General features: G+C 37.5%; 1 protein-coding gene across 1 annotated transcript; it reads left to right on the top strand.

The window, feature by feature from the left end:
* The first annotated feature begins 14,052 nt into the window (after positions 1-14,052).
* LOC141392518 (uncharacterized) lies at positions 14,053-14,553 on the top strand. The gene has a single exon (XM_073965454.1). The coding sequence runs from the start codon at positions 14,053-14,055 to the stop codon at positions 14,551-14,553; it is 501 nt and encodes a 166-aa protein (XP_073821555.1).
* Positions 14,554-15,922: the final 1,369 nt, after the last annotated feature.

Genomic DNA, 15,922 nt, shown 5'->3' on the forward strand with positions numbered 1-15,922 from the left:
AATTTAAACGATGCGAGAGGAGATCTTAAACTTCACATTTTTCGAATTTTGTGTGGGAGACACCCGAAGGAATAGTCCACTCCTTATTCCAACCTGATACATGACTGGATGAAATAATATGATGTGCAAAGTCTGCATCAATCAGAAACTCTGTGCAAGAATTATCTTGCGGATTTGCCATTTTGGGTGGTGCCCTCAGGGTTTCTTGGAACATTTTACCCAATATCTCAGGAAGTATTTACTTGCGCAAGAAGAAAATTGTTCCGTCGTAAAGGGTGCCGCATGGACAACTTACTAAAACAAATTTCAAAACGATCCGAGTGGAGCTGTTAAACTTCACTTTATCCGAATTTTGTTCGGGAAGTACCCGAAGGAGTTGACCAATATAGTCCATATTCGAACCCAATCTATATGTGGAAGGAATAACATGAAGTGCCAAGTTTGGACCAAATCTATTGCACCCTACGAGAGTTATCGTTCACACAATTTTACAGACAACTTTTGAACTTTTGTGGGGGAGGTACCCGAAGGAGTAGACCGATAAGGCCCGATTTGAACCAAAAATTGGTTCAAATCGTTTGATTCGTTAGAGAGTTATCGTGCGCACCAGCAAGACAGACTCCAAATTATCTGAAACTAATTTCGTCCAAACATACTTGGGGTTTAAAATCGTTATTTCGATAAGGCACATTTTTGCCTAAAGACTAAGGGTATAAAAATACCTTTATGTCGATATTGCGACTGTAATCGGCCAGTGACATGTGTTAACATATTCCGATTGTCCTCAAACTTTGGCAATCTTAAAATCTAATGCCTTATTCAGACTGACGGTGTTTCGCTCTCTATTCGTTGTTCGACCCCAAATTACGATGTAATTACTTCATTTCTCATACAAAATATTGAGAACGAACAACGATTTGTGTACATTGTTCAATTTAAATTATTCTCAGAACGACGATAAAATATGTCCCATCTCTAACAAATGAGAGAATTTATCGAAATAAATTAATTATGACAGAAAAAATATAAAATTTAAAATGCATTAAAAATCCAACCATTTTTAGAAAAACTGCAAAACATGAATAAAAAGTAAACGGTTTAACGACTAGTACACCTTCAAACCATAGCAAATTTTCTCTTTTCTTTTATTGCAGTTGCATTTCTTGCCCATCGTTTCAAATTCACGTACAAATTTAGAAACAAAAATCAAATTCCTGCCAGAAAGTCTGTATACCAAAAAGTTTATTTTGGCAGGTCTCTCTCTCGTTAATTTTGAAAATAGAAATATTAAAAAATGTGCTGAAAACACCAAAATTGTGAGAAAAAATAGAAAACATGAATGAAACAATTATAATTTAATATTAAAAAGATATCTGAAAGAGGGACAAATATTTTTTCAGTTCATATCAATTAACATTTCTCGTCTTTTGGCTGAAACTTTCTTTAAAATCAGTAAACAAAAACTATGAAAATATGAATCATGTTGCTATGAATGATGTACCATGTCGTATGAACTGGTTAATTCGTGTACGTAATTATGAGAACGAACGACGTTATTCAATTGCTGGTATGAACATGGCATAACAAAACTGAACTGAACATTTAAGGGGGTGTTGCCTAAAAAATCCGACATCGACTTTTTCCCTTTGAATTAAAACCAGTTGAGTATTCATATTTCGCGATTCTTACCTACTTTAAGTTTTTTTGCATTGTGTGATGCAACTGACGGTACAATTTGGCCGTTGAGTGAAACATCGAAATATGTGTATCCAAAAGCGGATGCGTATAAACTGATTTTAACTAATTCGCAAATTACATGCTTTTTTAATTTTCATATTTTTTAATGATTGTAAATATTGTAATTATTCTTGTTTTCCCATTCCTAAGCAACTAAGCCTTCGAGATTGTAAACCATATTTCTTGACGAAGTTTTAGCAGAGTATGGTATTTTAGCGAAATAGTTGGAGACTTCAAAATATTTTTTTCCAATTTTTCTAATCAAACAAAAAAAATAAATATGTCAGAAGAGCTGCCCAACTAACAGCGAAACCGCTCACATAATTTGGTGGCTGTGTGGGTTCGAGTCCTAGGCTTTCCTTTTTCACTTGACAAAAATTCCGATCATCAAGCTCAACTGTAAAACTTACTTACTTACTTAGCTGGCCCATTACAGAACATTTGTTCTATGGCACGTATTTATACGCCTTTTTAGCGGGTTTATCATCGCTCATTCTTATGATATGGCCTAGCCAACGCAATCGCTGCATCTCGATACGTTTAACAATATTGATGTCGTTGTATAGCAGATACAGCTCGTGGTTCATGCGACGTCGATATTCACCGTCAACGCAGATTGGTCCGTAGATCTTTCGAAGAATTTTTCTCTCAAACACACCAAGCACTGCCATGTCTGCTTGCGCAAGTACCCAGGCTTCGGAGCCATACATCAGCACGGGTAGTATCAGTGTTTTGTAGAGCGTTATTTTTGTTTGACGAGATGTGGCTTTGTTTTTAAACTGTTTACTTAAACCAAAGCAGCATCTGTTGGCTAATAAAAATCTTCTTTTTATTTCACAACTGATGTCGTTTTACTACCTCAATATTATAGGAACCAACTTCCACAGTCGGTCCGAGCTCAATGGACGCATTGCGCGTCGACACCATCAACTTGGTCTTCTCACCGTTTACTGCCAGACCCACTTTAGCAGATTCTCCTTCGACCTTTATAAAGGTATCAGTTACTTCTTTTACTGATCGGCCTATTATGTCTATATCATCAGCATAAGCAAGTAACATGTGACTATTGGTGTAGATTGTGCCACTTCTTTTGATGTTTGCCTCTCGTATAACCTTTTCTAGCAGGATGTTGAAGAGGTCACACGAAAGGATGTCTCCTTGTCTGAAACCTCTTTTGGTACCAAACTCTCCGGAGAGGTTCTTTCCAATTTTAACTGAGGACCTCGTGTCAGTTAAAGTCATTTTACAAAGCCGGATGAGCTTTGCGGGGATACCAAATTCAGACATGGCTTGGAATACCTTTGAACGCAGCGGGCTGTCGAAGGCTGCTTTATAATCGACAAAAAGGTGGTAGGTGTCGATCTGCATCTCTTGGGTCTTCTCCAGGATTTACCGAAGGGTAAATATCTGGTCAATGGTGGACTTGCCAGGTCTAAAGCCGCATTGGTATGGTCCAATTATCTCGTTGACCATAGTCTTTAGTCGTTCGCACAATATCCCTGACACGATCTTGTAGGCAATAGGGAGTAGACTTATGCCCCTATAGTTAGAGCATACAGTCTTATCTCCCTTCTTGTGGACGGGGCACAGGATACTCAGGTTCCAATCGTCGGGTACTCGTTCTTCCTGCCAGATGGTGCTAACTAGCTCATGAATACACATTATCAGCGTGTCGCCTCCGGTTTTGAACAGCTCGGCTGGTAAGCCATCGGCCCCTGCTGCCTTGTTATTCTTCAGCCGATTTATTGCTGTCTTTACCTCAAATTGGCTGGACTGTATACATTCAATACCATCTTCTGGGATTGGGACTGTGGTATCTTCGTCGTCTTCGCTGCTATTGGATACCAACAGATTTGAAAAATGTTCTTTCCATATCCTGAGTACACTATCTGTATCAGTTACCAAATTACCTTGCTGGTCTCTACAGGAGGATGTGCCTGTACCAAAGCCATCAGTTTGATGCTTGACTCTTTGGTAGAATTTTCGGACTTCATTCTGGCTCCTGTATATCTCGATTTTTTCACACTCCCGCTTTTCCATCTCTCTCCTTTTCAACAACAGATTTGAAAAATGTTCTTTCCATATCCTGAGTACACTATCTGTATCAGTTACCAAATTACCTTGCTAGTCTCTACAGGAGGATGTGCCTGAACCAAAGCCATCAGTTTGATGCTTGACTCTTTGGTCGAATTTTCGGACTTCATTCTGGCTCCTGTATATCTCGATTTTTTCACACTCCCGCTTTTCCATCTCTCTCCTTTTTCTGTGGAAAAAACATTTCTCCTCTCTCCTTTTCTCCCCGTATCTCTCTACGTGTTGCTACGGATTGTAAAGTAGCCCTATATGCCGCATTTTTCTCTTCGGTGACAGCACGACACTCCTGATCATACCATGGATTCCTTGGTGGAGGTCTCTGGTATCGAAGTATGGATTTTGCGGCTGTTTGCATGGCGTGGGTAATGCTTTGCCATTGCGCTGATATGTTATCGGGATGAGGAGTGTTTTGATTAAGCAATTGGGCTAGTTGAGTGGAATATGCTGTGGCTATCTCTTGTGATTGCAGCTTACCGATGTCTAACTTTCGTGTTGTGTCTGTTCGTACTTTGTTTGCTACGTTTAAGCGGGTGTGTACCTTTGCTGCAACAAGGTAGTGGTCCGAATCAATGTTTGCGCCTCGGAACGATCGTACATCCAACACGCTCGATGAATGTCTTCCATCTATCACAACATGATCAGTTTGGTTTCTTGTTTTCTGATCTGGAGACAGGCAGGTGCCCTTATGAATATCGAGATGATTAAATCTGGTACTGCTAACTACCAAGTTTTTGGCAGCTGCAAAGTCTATCAGCCTCATACCATTGTCAGATGTTTCACTTTGGAGACTGAATTTCCCGACTGTTGGGCCAAAGATCCAATTTTGGCATTAAAATCGCCTAGAATGATTTTAATGTCATGGGCAGGGCAACGGTCATATGTTTCTTCTAAGCGCTCGTAAAATATATCTTTGGTCTGTTCGTCCTTTTCTTCAGTGGGAGCATGAGCGCAAATAAAGCTGATGTTGAAGAATTTAGCTTATTCGAATTGCAGCAAGTCTTTCATTCACTGGGGTGAAGCTTGATACACGATGTTTTAGTCTCCGACTAACTACGAATCCACAACCAAACTCATGCTTTACGTCATGGCTGCTATAATACAGTGCGTCACCTTTAGGTGTTGTTGTGACGCCTTTCCCAATCCATCCTATTTCCTGTATGGCAGTAATATCGGTCTTGTACTTTTCAAGTACGTCTGCCAATGCGAAGACTGCACTTTCTCTATAAAGAGTGCGAACATTCCAGGTGCAGATTCGCAGATCATGGTCCTTAAAACGTTTGAGGGGTTCGTCAACTTTAGAGGGTTTGTTTTTATTTTCTTTCGTTTTTTCATAGTAGGCTGTTTTCTTCTAGGGGAGGGTTACTAACCCGACGCCCAAACCCATGTTTTTAACGTTCTTATGGGTGAACGCGCGGCACATGTTAGCTCACTACCTTTCTTCTTCTTTATTTGCGCATCCGTGTTTCGGATATATGCGATCATATAATAATTACAGATTATTTGTTGATTTACAATTTTTCTTATGTTTAGCAAAAATGGATTTTTATAAATATAGATATCTGTTTTTGGCGGCATTCAATAAACTTCTTTCATTTTGATGTCCGGTCCATGTCAGAATATTTTTCAGCCAAGAAACTTCTTTTCTTCCTCTGCATGGTCTTCCCTCAACTGATCCTTTGATAATTTTCTGCAGAAGAATATATTTATTATTTCTCATGATATGTCCCAGGTATGACACTTTTCTGGTTTTAACTGTTTTTAGGAGTTGGCGATCTTGATTCATTCTTCTTAGTACCTCTTCATTTCTTATGCGATCTGTCCACGGTATTTTAAGTACTTTTCGGTATATCCAAATTTCAAATGATTCCAGTTTTCTTTCATCTATCGCCTTTATCGTCCATGTTTCTGATGCATATAATAAAACAGTCCAGATGTAGCATTTGATGAATCTGGTTTTAGTTTGTATACCGACGTCATGACTTGTCAGTATCTTGTTGTATCTGTAAAATGCATCCCTTGCCATTTCTATACGACAAGTTATTTCTTTCGAAACATCCCATTGTTCATTTATGGTAACTCCTAAATATTTATAGTTTTTTACTTTTTCTATTACGGTGTTTTGTATTTTCAACGTACTGTTGTTATACGTATTTTTTCGGCTGACGGTCATGTATTTTGTTTTCTTTTTGTTGATTTTCAATCCATACGACTAACTTACATCTGTGAGTTTGTCAATAAGTTTTTGTAGACCGGATATGGTGCTAGCGAATATTGTTGTATCGTCCGCGTATCTGATATTGTTGATAATCATCCCATGTATTTGTACTCCTATTCTTTGGTGCTCTATAGCCTCCATAAATATTCGTTGGGAGTATATATTAAATAACAACGGCGAAAGGATACATCCTTGTCGTACCCCCTTTGAAATCATTACTTCTTCCATCATTTCTCCGTTTATATCGATGTATGCCGCCTGTTTCCAATATAAATTTCGTATACATCGTATTTCCTTGTCGCTTATGTTAATCGTTTTCAAAATTTCTATTAGCTTATCATGACGAACTGTGTCGAAAGCTTTTTCGTAGTCAACGAAACATATAAATATATCCTTTTGTACTTCTCGGCATTTCTGAACTAGTACCTGTAAGCTAAGCAGTGCTTCTCGAGTCCCCATTCCTTGTTTAAATCCGAACTGTGATGTGCCCATATACTTTTCACATTGGGGATATATTCGGCTATGGATTACTCTTAGAAAAAGTTTTAATGCATGACTCATGATACTAATCAATCTATATTCTTCACATTTTTTTGCGTTGTTCTTCTTTGGTATCGGTATGAATTTTGAAATGAGCCAGTCTGGTGGGTATTTCCCCGTGTCATATACGTGGTTAAAGAGTATTACGAGTAGTTCCACATTATCATCATCTATAAGTTTTAATACTTCAGCTGGAATATCGTCAGGTCCTGTTGCTTTCATATCTTTCAGTGTTTTTATTGCCTGCTCTACTTCGCACTTCGTTATTGGGTTTCCAGTCAGATTGTCTTCTGTTTCTTCGTAAGGGGTTCTTTCGGCATCAGTGAATAATTTTGCTACATATTCTTTCCATATTCGTTTTTTCTCCGCTAATTCAAATATTGCTTTGTTATTTTCATCTAACAGAGTGGCTGGCGCTGTTTTTTTATATACTCCTGCTGCTTCCTTTAACTTCTTATGAAGGTTGAAGTCATCGTGTAGGTTCTGTAGAGTTTCAATTTCTTGACATTTTTTATTAAGTAAATTATTTTTTGCTGCTCTTGTCAAGGTTCTGATTTCTTTATTTATCTCCCAGTATCTTTCGAAATTTCTATTTTTCTGTTGGCTTCTTAGGATTCGTAATTGTTTTATTTCCTCAGTGACCCATTCATCATCTCTCGATGCAGGAGAGTTTTGTAGGCACATATTCGTGGTGGAGTTTATCTTTGTTTTGAGATTATGCCATATATTTTCCACATCCTCCTTGTTTACTCCTTCAAGTTTGGAGTTAATCTCTGCTTTAATTTCACATTTAATAGTTGGATCTTTCATCATGTGCAGATTTAGTCTGGGTGTCCTCTTCTTTTTTCGGGTAATTGTTAATTTGATCCTGATTTTAGAAAGTAGCAGGTTATGATCAGATGGGACGTCCGCACCGGGGCAAGTTGAGCTCTTCATCACACATGAAGAGTATCGTTTGTTGATAATTATGTAATCAATTTGATTTCTTATGATGTTTGCTGGGTTATCATGAGGAGATCTCCACGTATAAAGTCTTCTGGGATGTAATTGAAACATTGTATTTGTAACTTTCATTTTATGTTCTTGGCAGAATTGTACCAATCTATCCCCTCTATCATTGCGTTGTCCTAGTCCATATTTTCCAGTGACTCCATTTACTTCATCTCTTCCCACCTTTGCGTTAAAATCTCCTTGTATAATAGTAATTTCATGAGATTTGGTGTTTTTGAGTAACTCTTCGATTTCTGCATAGAATTCCTCGACTTCGTCATTACTTGAGTCAGATGTGGGAGCGTAAACTTGGATAATGTTCATATTAATAGGTTTTGTATTAATTTTTATCATCATTGTTCTGTCAGAATGTGGGATGAATCCTGTTACACATTCTGCAATATAACTCTTCACTATTATTGCCACACCCTTTCTGTGCTTTCCTTCTTGATTTCCTGAGTGAAATACTCGAGTATTTTCCGATCTAAAATCTCCGCTTTCCGTCCACCACGTTTCACTTATTCCGAGAATGTCTATATTTAGTCTGTTAATTTCGCTTATAGTGTTATTGAGCTTTCCAGCTTCGTATAAGCTTCTAACATTCCACGTTCCTATTTTTAATACCTTTTTTGTTTTACCTCCGGGGATTCTTAGCACCCTCTTATTGCCGGAGACTGAGGGCCGTGTTTCTTCTGTTGTTTCCATATTAATTATATGATTTGCAAGGGTTTGTACTTCAGTGGTTTCCCGTTCCCTTCTGAAGGGTTTGTAGTTTTCCATCTATGGTTGCAGCCGCTCCACGGGAGTTCAGACGCTGTTCACAGCCGCCCAATTTGGGAACAGACGCTGTGGTAGTATTCATTCGCTGTTCGGAAGCCGTTTTAAACTTTGGTTACGCCTACCGATTTCCAGTGGTGGCCATTCTAGCTGGTTCAGCTTCCGCCCACCAAAGGTACTAAGGGACCAGCTGCCGCCCCTTAGGCTAGTTTTTGGTCACCCCCGAGTATTTTATTTCCTCGGTACCCCACTTGTCATAAAGACAAGTTGAGCTTCCCCAATTCGCCAATGGGAGGGTCCCGATAGAGGATCTAGCAATCCCCCACGGGTCACTACCTTTAACGGGTGTTAAAGGCAGTTCCCCAGGTGACACCACGGGTTGGTCAGTGTCCACTTGGGATGAAAGAGGGACCAAGATAAATCCTGGGCTTTGCCATGTTAAAACCGGTCAGGACCGTTGCTTGGTATCTCCCATCCCCTACGTCACACATCACACTACGAGTACAGGTTGGAATTTTGATCGGATCCTCATGAAATTTTGGGGGTTGATGGGGCTCTCACAGAAAAAGCTTATTGATGGCTGGCGTACATCCCACTTCTCGATTTTTTATTTGACAATGCACTTAAATGCGTTTCGACAAAATTGACCTGTATTAATGAAGACATTCAGAGCAAAGGAGCTAAGCTATCCCAATTGTAAAATTTTGTATTTTACCAGTCAAAAGCTTATGCACAGGGGTATTGGTGTAGGGTATCACATAGTCGGCCCGAACCGAATATAGTCTTGGCTCAGTTGTTTTCTATGTCTAGATTCCGTTGATATTTTTAGTTTTTTATTTTAGAGGTTTCTACGGACTCTCGGGCAGGATAATTTGGATTTGCATTAAGATTTTTTTTTTATTATTTGTCGAATTTTTTCGAAAATTAAAATAAATTTAGCAAATATTTAAACATCTACAAATAGATATGGAAAGCGATTTATGCATACATTTTCTCATAAAAACAAACAAGACATTTTTAAATATTTTTTTTCATATGAGAATAAAATCCTCTGCAATGTTTGAGCGCATCGGCTAATTTTGTGAACGCGAACGAATTTAAAACCATTTTTTTTCCTTAACCTCTATACCGAAAACAGTAGATGTACTAGCAATTTTGTTGTAAATTTTTTTTCAAATGGAATTGCAAAAGATATTTGGATTTTACCATATACACTTTGATACGACCAAAATTGTGTTGCAATTTTTAACGAAATCCCTTGCAGAAATTTTGGAGTTCATTTAGCGATGTTCGTATGTCTTTGCGGGTTTTGGCCACGGTAAGTCTCGAACGGGTCAAGAGATTTATTTATATTTTTGGTATCATTAAATTTTGTCCAAAAATAATTCAGGTTCGAAGATAGGCGATATCAGTTCACTTTTTCCGGTACTTACCCCACACAGGTTCAAACAGTTTCGATAAATCTCTCATAGGAAGTAACCTAACTAGTCGTAACTTTGCTTATGGTAATGTTACTTCCAGAAATAGATAAGGTTTGAACATGGACTAAATCGATATACTCCTTCATATACCTCCCACACAAAATTTTGAACAAGTACTATTAGGGTAACCCTAGTACTACCACATAAAATGCAACAATCTGGCAGCATCATAGCAGTGTTGCATGCATCAATAGTTTTAAGTTATTATCTCTCTCTCATTGTCAGTACACAGTCAGTTAGTTACTTTGCAACCGCCAATTAATAGACATCTCATCTGTACATATTTCGTCATATTTCATTGTTCTTCATAATTAATACTTTATTTCAACTCATAAAACAACTTAAAGTTTTATTCAATAAATGAATTGATTGTTATGTTTAAACATCGTCTTTCATTCAATCGACCACCTCCGTAAGAACATAACAATTTGGCGACGAGGATTTTGGAACAAATATGTATCATTCTCGCTAACAATTTGGCGACGAGGATTGTGAATTGAAAACAGCACTCAGTAACAAAAGGAATTTCACAATTTCATCAGAACTTTCAACAAGGCTGCGTAATAACATCAAGACATCGCACACAATAAAAGTTGTGGCAGGAAGATTTTCAAGGAAAACATAAAAACGCACAGGCGCAAGTTCATCAGGAACATTCTAACAAGAATTTTCAAGAAATCTTCAGCGATCAACACTCACACTCACAACAGTTTGCAGTCTCACATATACAACAATTTTCTTTCAGCTCAACACACACAACATAGCAACGTGGGAAATTTCATAATTTTTGCAGCGCACACATACAGACATACGACGGCAGCGTCTCTAACAAAAGTGTAACGGCTGAAAACACAGACACTAGAAAAATCTAGACATGTCGGAACAAGCGAATATTGTAAAATTACTTGCACAGCAGCAAGAGCAAATAGCTAAGCAGCAGGAACAATTTGCGCAACAACAGGAACAATTTGCGCAACAACAGGAATTACTAAATAAACTCACACAAATCATTGCTGGACAACAAGGTGCAAACACAGTTTCATCATCAATTCCAGGTGAATCATCAGTGGCAAAAGCCCACCTCATGGAATCTTTAGCTAATTCCATGACGGATTTTCACTATGAGCCTGACAGTGGTTTATTATTTGAATCGTGGTACAATCGTTTCAAACACATCTTCGAAAGGGAAGCAAGTGCACTGGACGATGCAGACAAAGTAGGACTTTTGTGGAGAAAAATGTCCAACCACATTCATGAACGATTCAAGAATTTCGTGTTACCAAAACAACCTCAAGAACTTTCATTGGCAGACACAATCAAGCATCTTACAAGACTATTTGGCAGAACAGAAACACAAGTAGGTCTACGATACAAGTGTCTCCAAATCACAAAGATGGAAAATGAAGATTTTAAAGAATACGCCAGTCGTGTCAATCTTCAGTGTGAACTTTTTAAACTGGATGACTTAACTATAGACCAGTTCAAGTGTTTAATTTTCATACTTGGTCTTAAATCATCACAAGACAGTGACATCAGAATCCGTTTATTAAGGCATCTTAATGAAAGTAAGGAAGTAGTCAACCTGGAAAAGCTAGTTGATGAAACACAAAGCATTTTGGATTTGAAAAGTGACACAGCACTAATTGAGGGAAGCCAAAAACAGTGCAACAAAATTGGTAAGCCTCAACAAAAACAAAAGATACCAAAAACAGCATGTTGGTATTGTGGAGATATGCATTATGCAAAACATTGCCCCTACTCCAAGCACAAGTGTACCAAGTGTCAACAGATTGGTCACAAAGATGGTTTTTGCAACAGCATGCACAGGCAGAGCAAACCAAATCACAACAACAACAAACCTCAACAGAGCAAAACCAATCATGACCAAAATTCTAAAAAGAACAGTGTGACTCATCAGAATTTCAACAAGAATAAATCAAAATTCAATACAAAAACTATATTGTCAACATAGCAAGTACACTTCAAGGAATTAAGAAAATATGTCACAGTGAGTATTAATTCAAAACAAGTGAAATTACAAGTGGATACAGCCTCCGACATAAGCATAATTTCTGAGTCAACTTGGAAACGCATAGGAAAACCTGAAACAACCCCAACAACAGAGACCGCCAATGCTGCAAATGCTGAGGAGATGAAATTTCTAGCTAAATGTTCAACAGAAGTCTCAATAGGAGATAAATGTGAAATAGTGGAATGCTATATTTCAGACGTGGAATCACTAAATGTAATGGGCATAGATTGGATTGAGAAATTTAATCTATGGAACATTCCAATTACAGCATGGTGTCATCAAATAAATTTCAACGATGAAATATCAAAAATAAAATCATCATTCAAAGAAGTATTTGACAACAGTTCAATGGGTTTATGTACCAAAACAAAAGTAAACATCAAGGTACTTCCAAATGCAAAAGAAGTTTTTATACCAAAAAGACCAGTTCCATACGCAGCACGCAGTGAAATAGAAACCGAACTGCAACGTCTTGAAAATTTAGGTATAATAACTCCAGTGGACACATCAAAGTGGGCAGCACCTATAGTCGTAAGTAAACGCAATGGAAAAGTAAGAATTTGCGGAGACTATTCAACAGGTCTAAACAATGCCATAGAACCTAATCAATATCCGTTGCCTACACCAGAAGAGATTTTTGCAGAATGTCACAACTGCACAGTTTTTACCCATTTGGATCTATCAGACGCCTACCTACAAACAGAAGTAGATGACGACAGTAAGGAGTTGTTAACAGTCAACACCCACAAGGGATTGTTCAAATTCAACAGATTACCTCCAGGAGTGAAATGTGCACCAGGTGCATTTCAACGAATAATGGATCAACTATGCGCAGGTATAGATGGCGTTAAGGCATATATCGATGATATTATGATTGCCAGTCCAGACATTGAACAGCATAAGCAGCTGACGCATCAAGTCATGGTATTGGTGCTGTTATATATCATACATTTCCAAATGGAAGTATGAAAGCAATTCATCATATTTCAAGGTCATTGACTCCCGCAGAAAGAAATTATAGTCAAATTGAAAAGGAAGGTCTCGCTTTAATTTTTGCGGTACAAAAATTTCACCGCATGATACTTGGTCGAAAATCCATATTTGGGTCTAAAAAAGGCATACCTGTTTATACAGCGAATAGACTTCAAAGATGGGCGCTAATTCTACTTGGTTATGATTTTGACATCAAGTATACGAACACTCAAGACTTCGGACATGCCGATGTTCTCTCAAGGCTTATAAAATCTCATGAGAAGCCTTCAGATGATTTCATAATAGCATCAATCAACTTTGAGCAGGACATACAAAAAGATTTAAATGAATCAATATCAAAATTTCCAGTAACAAATGCTATGATTGCAGAAGAAACAAAAACTGATAAAATTTTTCAGAAAATTTTATCATACATGGAAAAAGAATGGCCTGAAAAACAAAATCAAGTGGACCAACAAGTAGCACCTTATTTCAAACATAAGGATGAATTATCACAGGTTGACGGATGTCTACTTTTAAATTCAAGAATAATTATTCCACAAAAATTCAGGAAGAAAATTTTAACACAACTTCATCGTGGACATTTCGCAATTGAAAAATGCAAAACGCTCGCAAGGAGTTATGTCTATTGGCCCAACATAGACAGAGATATTGAAGACTACGTCAAAAGATGTCAAAATTGTCAATTAGTATGTAAAAATCCAGTCAAGACAGACTTATCATCATGGCCATTAACAACAAGACCGCTAGAACGAGTTCACATCGACTACGCTGGTCCAATTAAAGGATTTTACTATCTCTTAATAGTGGATGCATACTCAAAGTATCCAGTCATTTATCAAACATCGTCAATCACAGCTACGTCTACAATCAAATTAATGAACGAATACGTTTCACAATTCGGAAACCCGGAGCAGCTCGTGTCAGACAATGGAACACAGTTCTATTCTAACAATTTTGAGCAATGGTGCAAGGAAAGAGCCATTCAACATACACGCACAGTTCGTTTTCATCCCAGCTCAAACGGACAAGCCGAAAGGTTTGTTGACACTTTCAAAAGATCACTCAAAAAAATGGAAGGGGAAGGAACGATACCGGAAATACTTTGCAAGTTTCAAGAAGTATACAGATCTATGCCAAATGTAAATTCACCAAATGGTTCATCACCTGCAGAAGCATTTCTAGGACGCAAAATGAGAACCATATTCGACGCTCTTAGAAAGCCTTCAACATCAGCTCTGGAAAGAAACGAGAAAATGGAAAATCAGTATAATGCCAAACACGGAACTAAGCCTAAATCGTTCAAGCCAGGAGATTTAGTATATGCAAAAGAGTTCCGTCACAACAAATCAGAATGGGTTCCTGGAGAAATAATCAACAAAACAGGTACAGTCACTTACGACACAGCAATATGGGTCGGAAGTCGCAAAAAGTTAATCAAGGCTCATGCAGATCAACTTCGAACAAGATTAGCAGATGAGGTTCCTCCATCATTAGACAACGCATTACCTCTTGATATATTACTTCAAGACTTCAACATTCAATTGCCTCCTACGGATCATACAGCATCACAACAGTCAAGTGAAGATTTCATTACTCCACCAAGTTCACCCATCATCAACTATCAACCAAGAAGGATCACACAGAGAAGACAGCCAGTTGAAGTAATATCCAGAAGCCCGGTTCAAACTTAAAAGGGGAGATATTAGGGTAACCCTAGTACTACCACATAAAATGCAACAATCTGGCAGCATCATAGCAGTGTTGCATGCATCAGTAGTTTTAAGTTATTATCTCTCTCATTGTCAGTACACAGTCAGTTAGTTACTTTGCAACCACCAATTAATAGACATCTCATCTGTACATATTTCGTCATATTTCATTGTTCTTCATAATTAATACTTTATTTCAACTCATAAAACAACTTAAAGTTTTATTCAATAAATGAAATTTTTGTTATGTTTAAACATCGTCTTTCATTCAATCGACCACCTCCGTAAGAACATAACAAGTACATTCGAACATCATGTCTCGAATCTTTTTGAAATTTTCTTGCAACAAGTTCTTCTTGGGTTCCCTGTTGCAACGGCCAATTTTTTTCTTTTTTTGAAGCAAGTCCCTACTTCCTGATATTATGGCCCAAAAGCTCCAAAAAGCCTGACGGCAACTTCTAGATCTTACGTTGCATAGCAATGTTGCATACATATACCTTCATTATATTCCCGAATTCCTATATTAACATAATTGTTTTCTTTTAATAAATAATCATATCATGAAACTAAATTTCTAATTTACAAATATGCCTTTTTATTTATTTTCAGATATTTGATTTTACTCTCAGCTGCACATAAACAACCTTAAATCAAATATTAGAGAGAATCACTACAACTGGTATACATTTGAACTGCTGTAAGAATGTCGAGTTTTCAGCAGCTGTCCATATTCATTCGTATTTAAACAATGTACTCTCCATTTGGATGTTTCTAATTTCGATTGTTATAAATAAAGTAATAAACACAAAGGAAAAAGGAAATAAATAAACCATTCATGCTAAATTGTTTAATATTTGCCAATAAATCGGAATATGTTGTTATTAAAATATACAAACACATCTTGTTTGCAATATTCTGGATCATATTGGCAAGCATGAGGTATAGTTTTTCAGTTGAACAATTTATCAGGGATGACAAATTTTAATCTTTAAACTTATTAATTTTAATCTCTAAAGGTAGGTAAGTAATTGTGCAGTCATATGCATGGGTTTACATGTGTACGGATACGAGTTTTTTATGTGTTTATAGCTGCCAAAATTAAAGGCACATCGTTGACATAAAAACCGAGTTTCAGGATTTACTCCTGTGGATGAGAGAATTACCGAATCCGTATAAAAGGAAAGCTCTTTAGCATCAGTCTCATCTGCGCTTATCGGCCCGAATGAAAAGAAAGATGAACAGACCAAGAATATATTCCACGAGCGCCCATTAACATTATTCTAGGAGATTTTGATGTCTAAATTGAGATGGCAAACATCCTTAGGCATTAGCAAATATCTATCACAGGATG

Source organism: Musca autumnalis, unplaced genomic scaffold (assembly GCF_047663935.1).
Source record: "Musca autumnalis isolate F117 unplaced genomic scaffold, ASM4766393v1 scaffold_2, whole genome shotgun sequence".
In the NCBI taxonomy this organism is placed as follows: Eukaryota; Metazoa; Arthropoda; class Insecta; order Diptera; family Muscidae; genus Musca; species Musca autumnalis.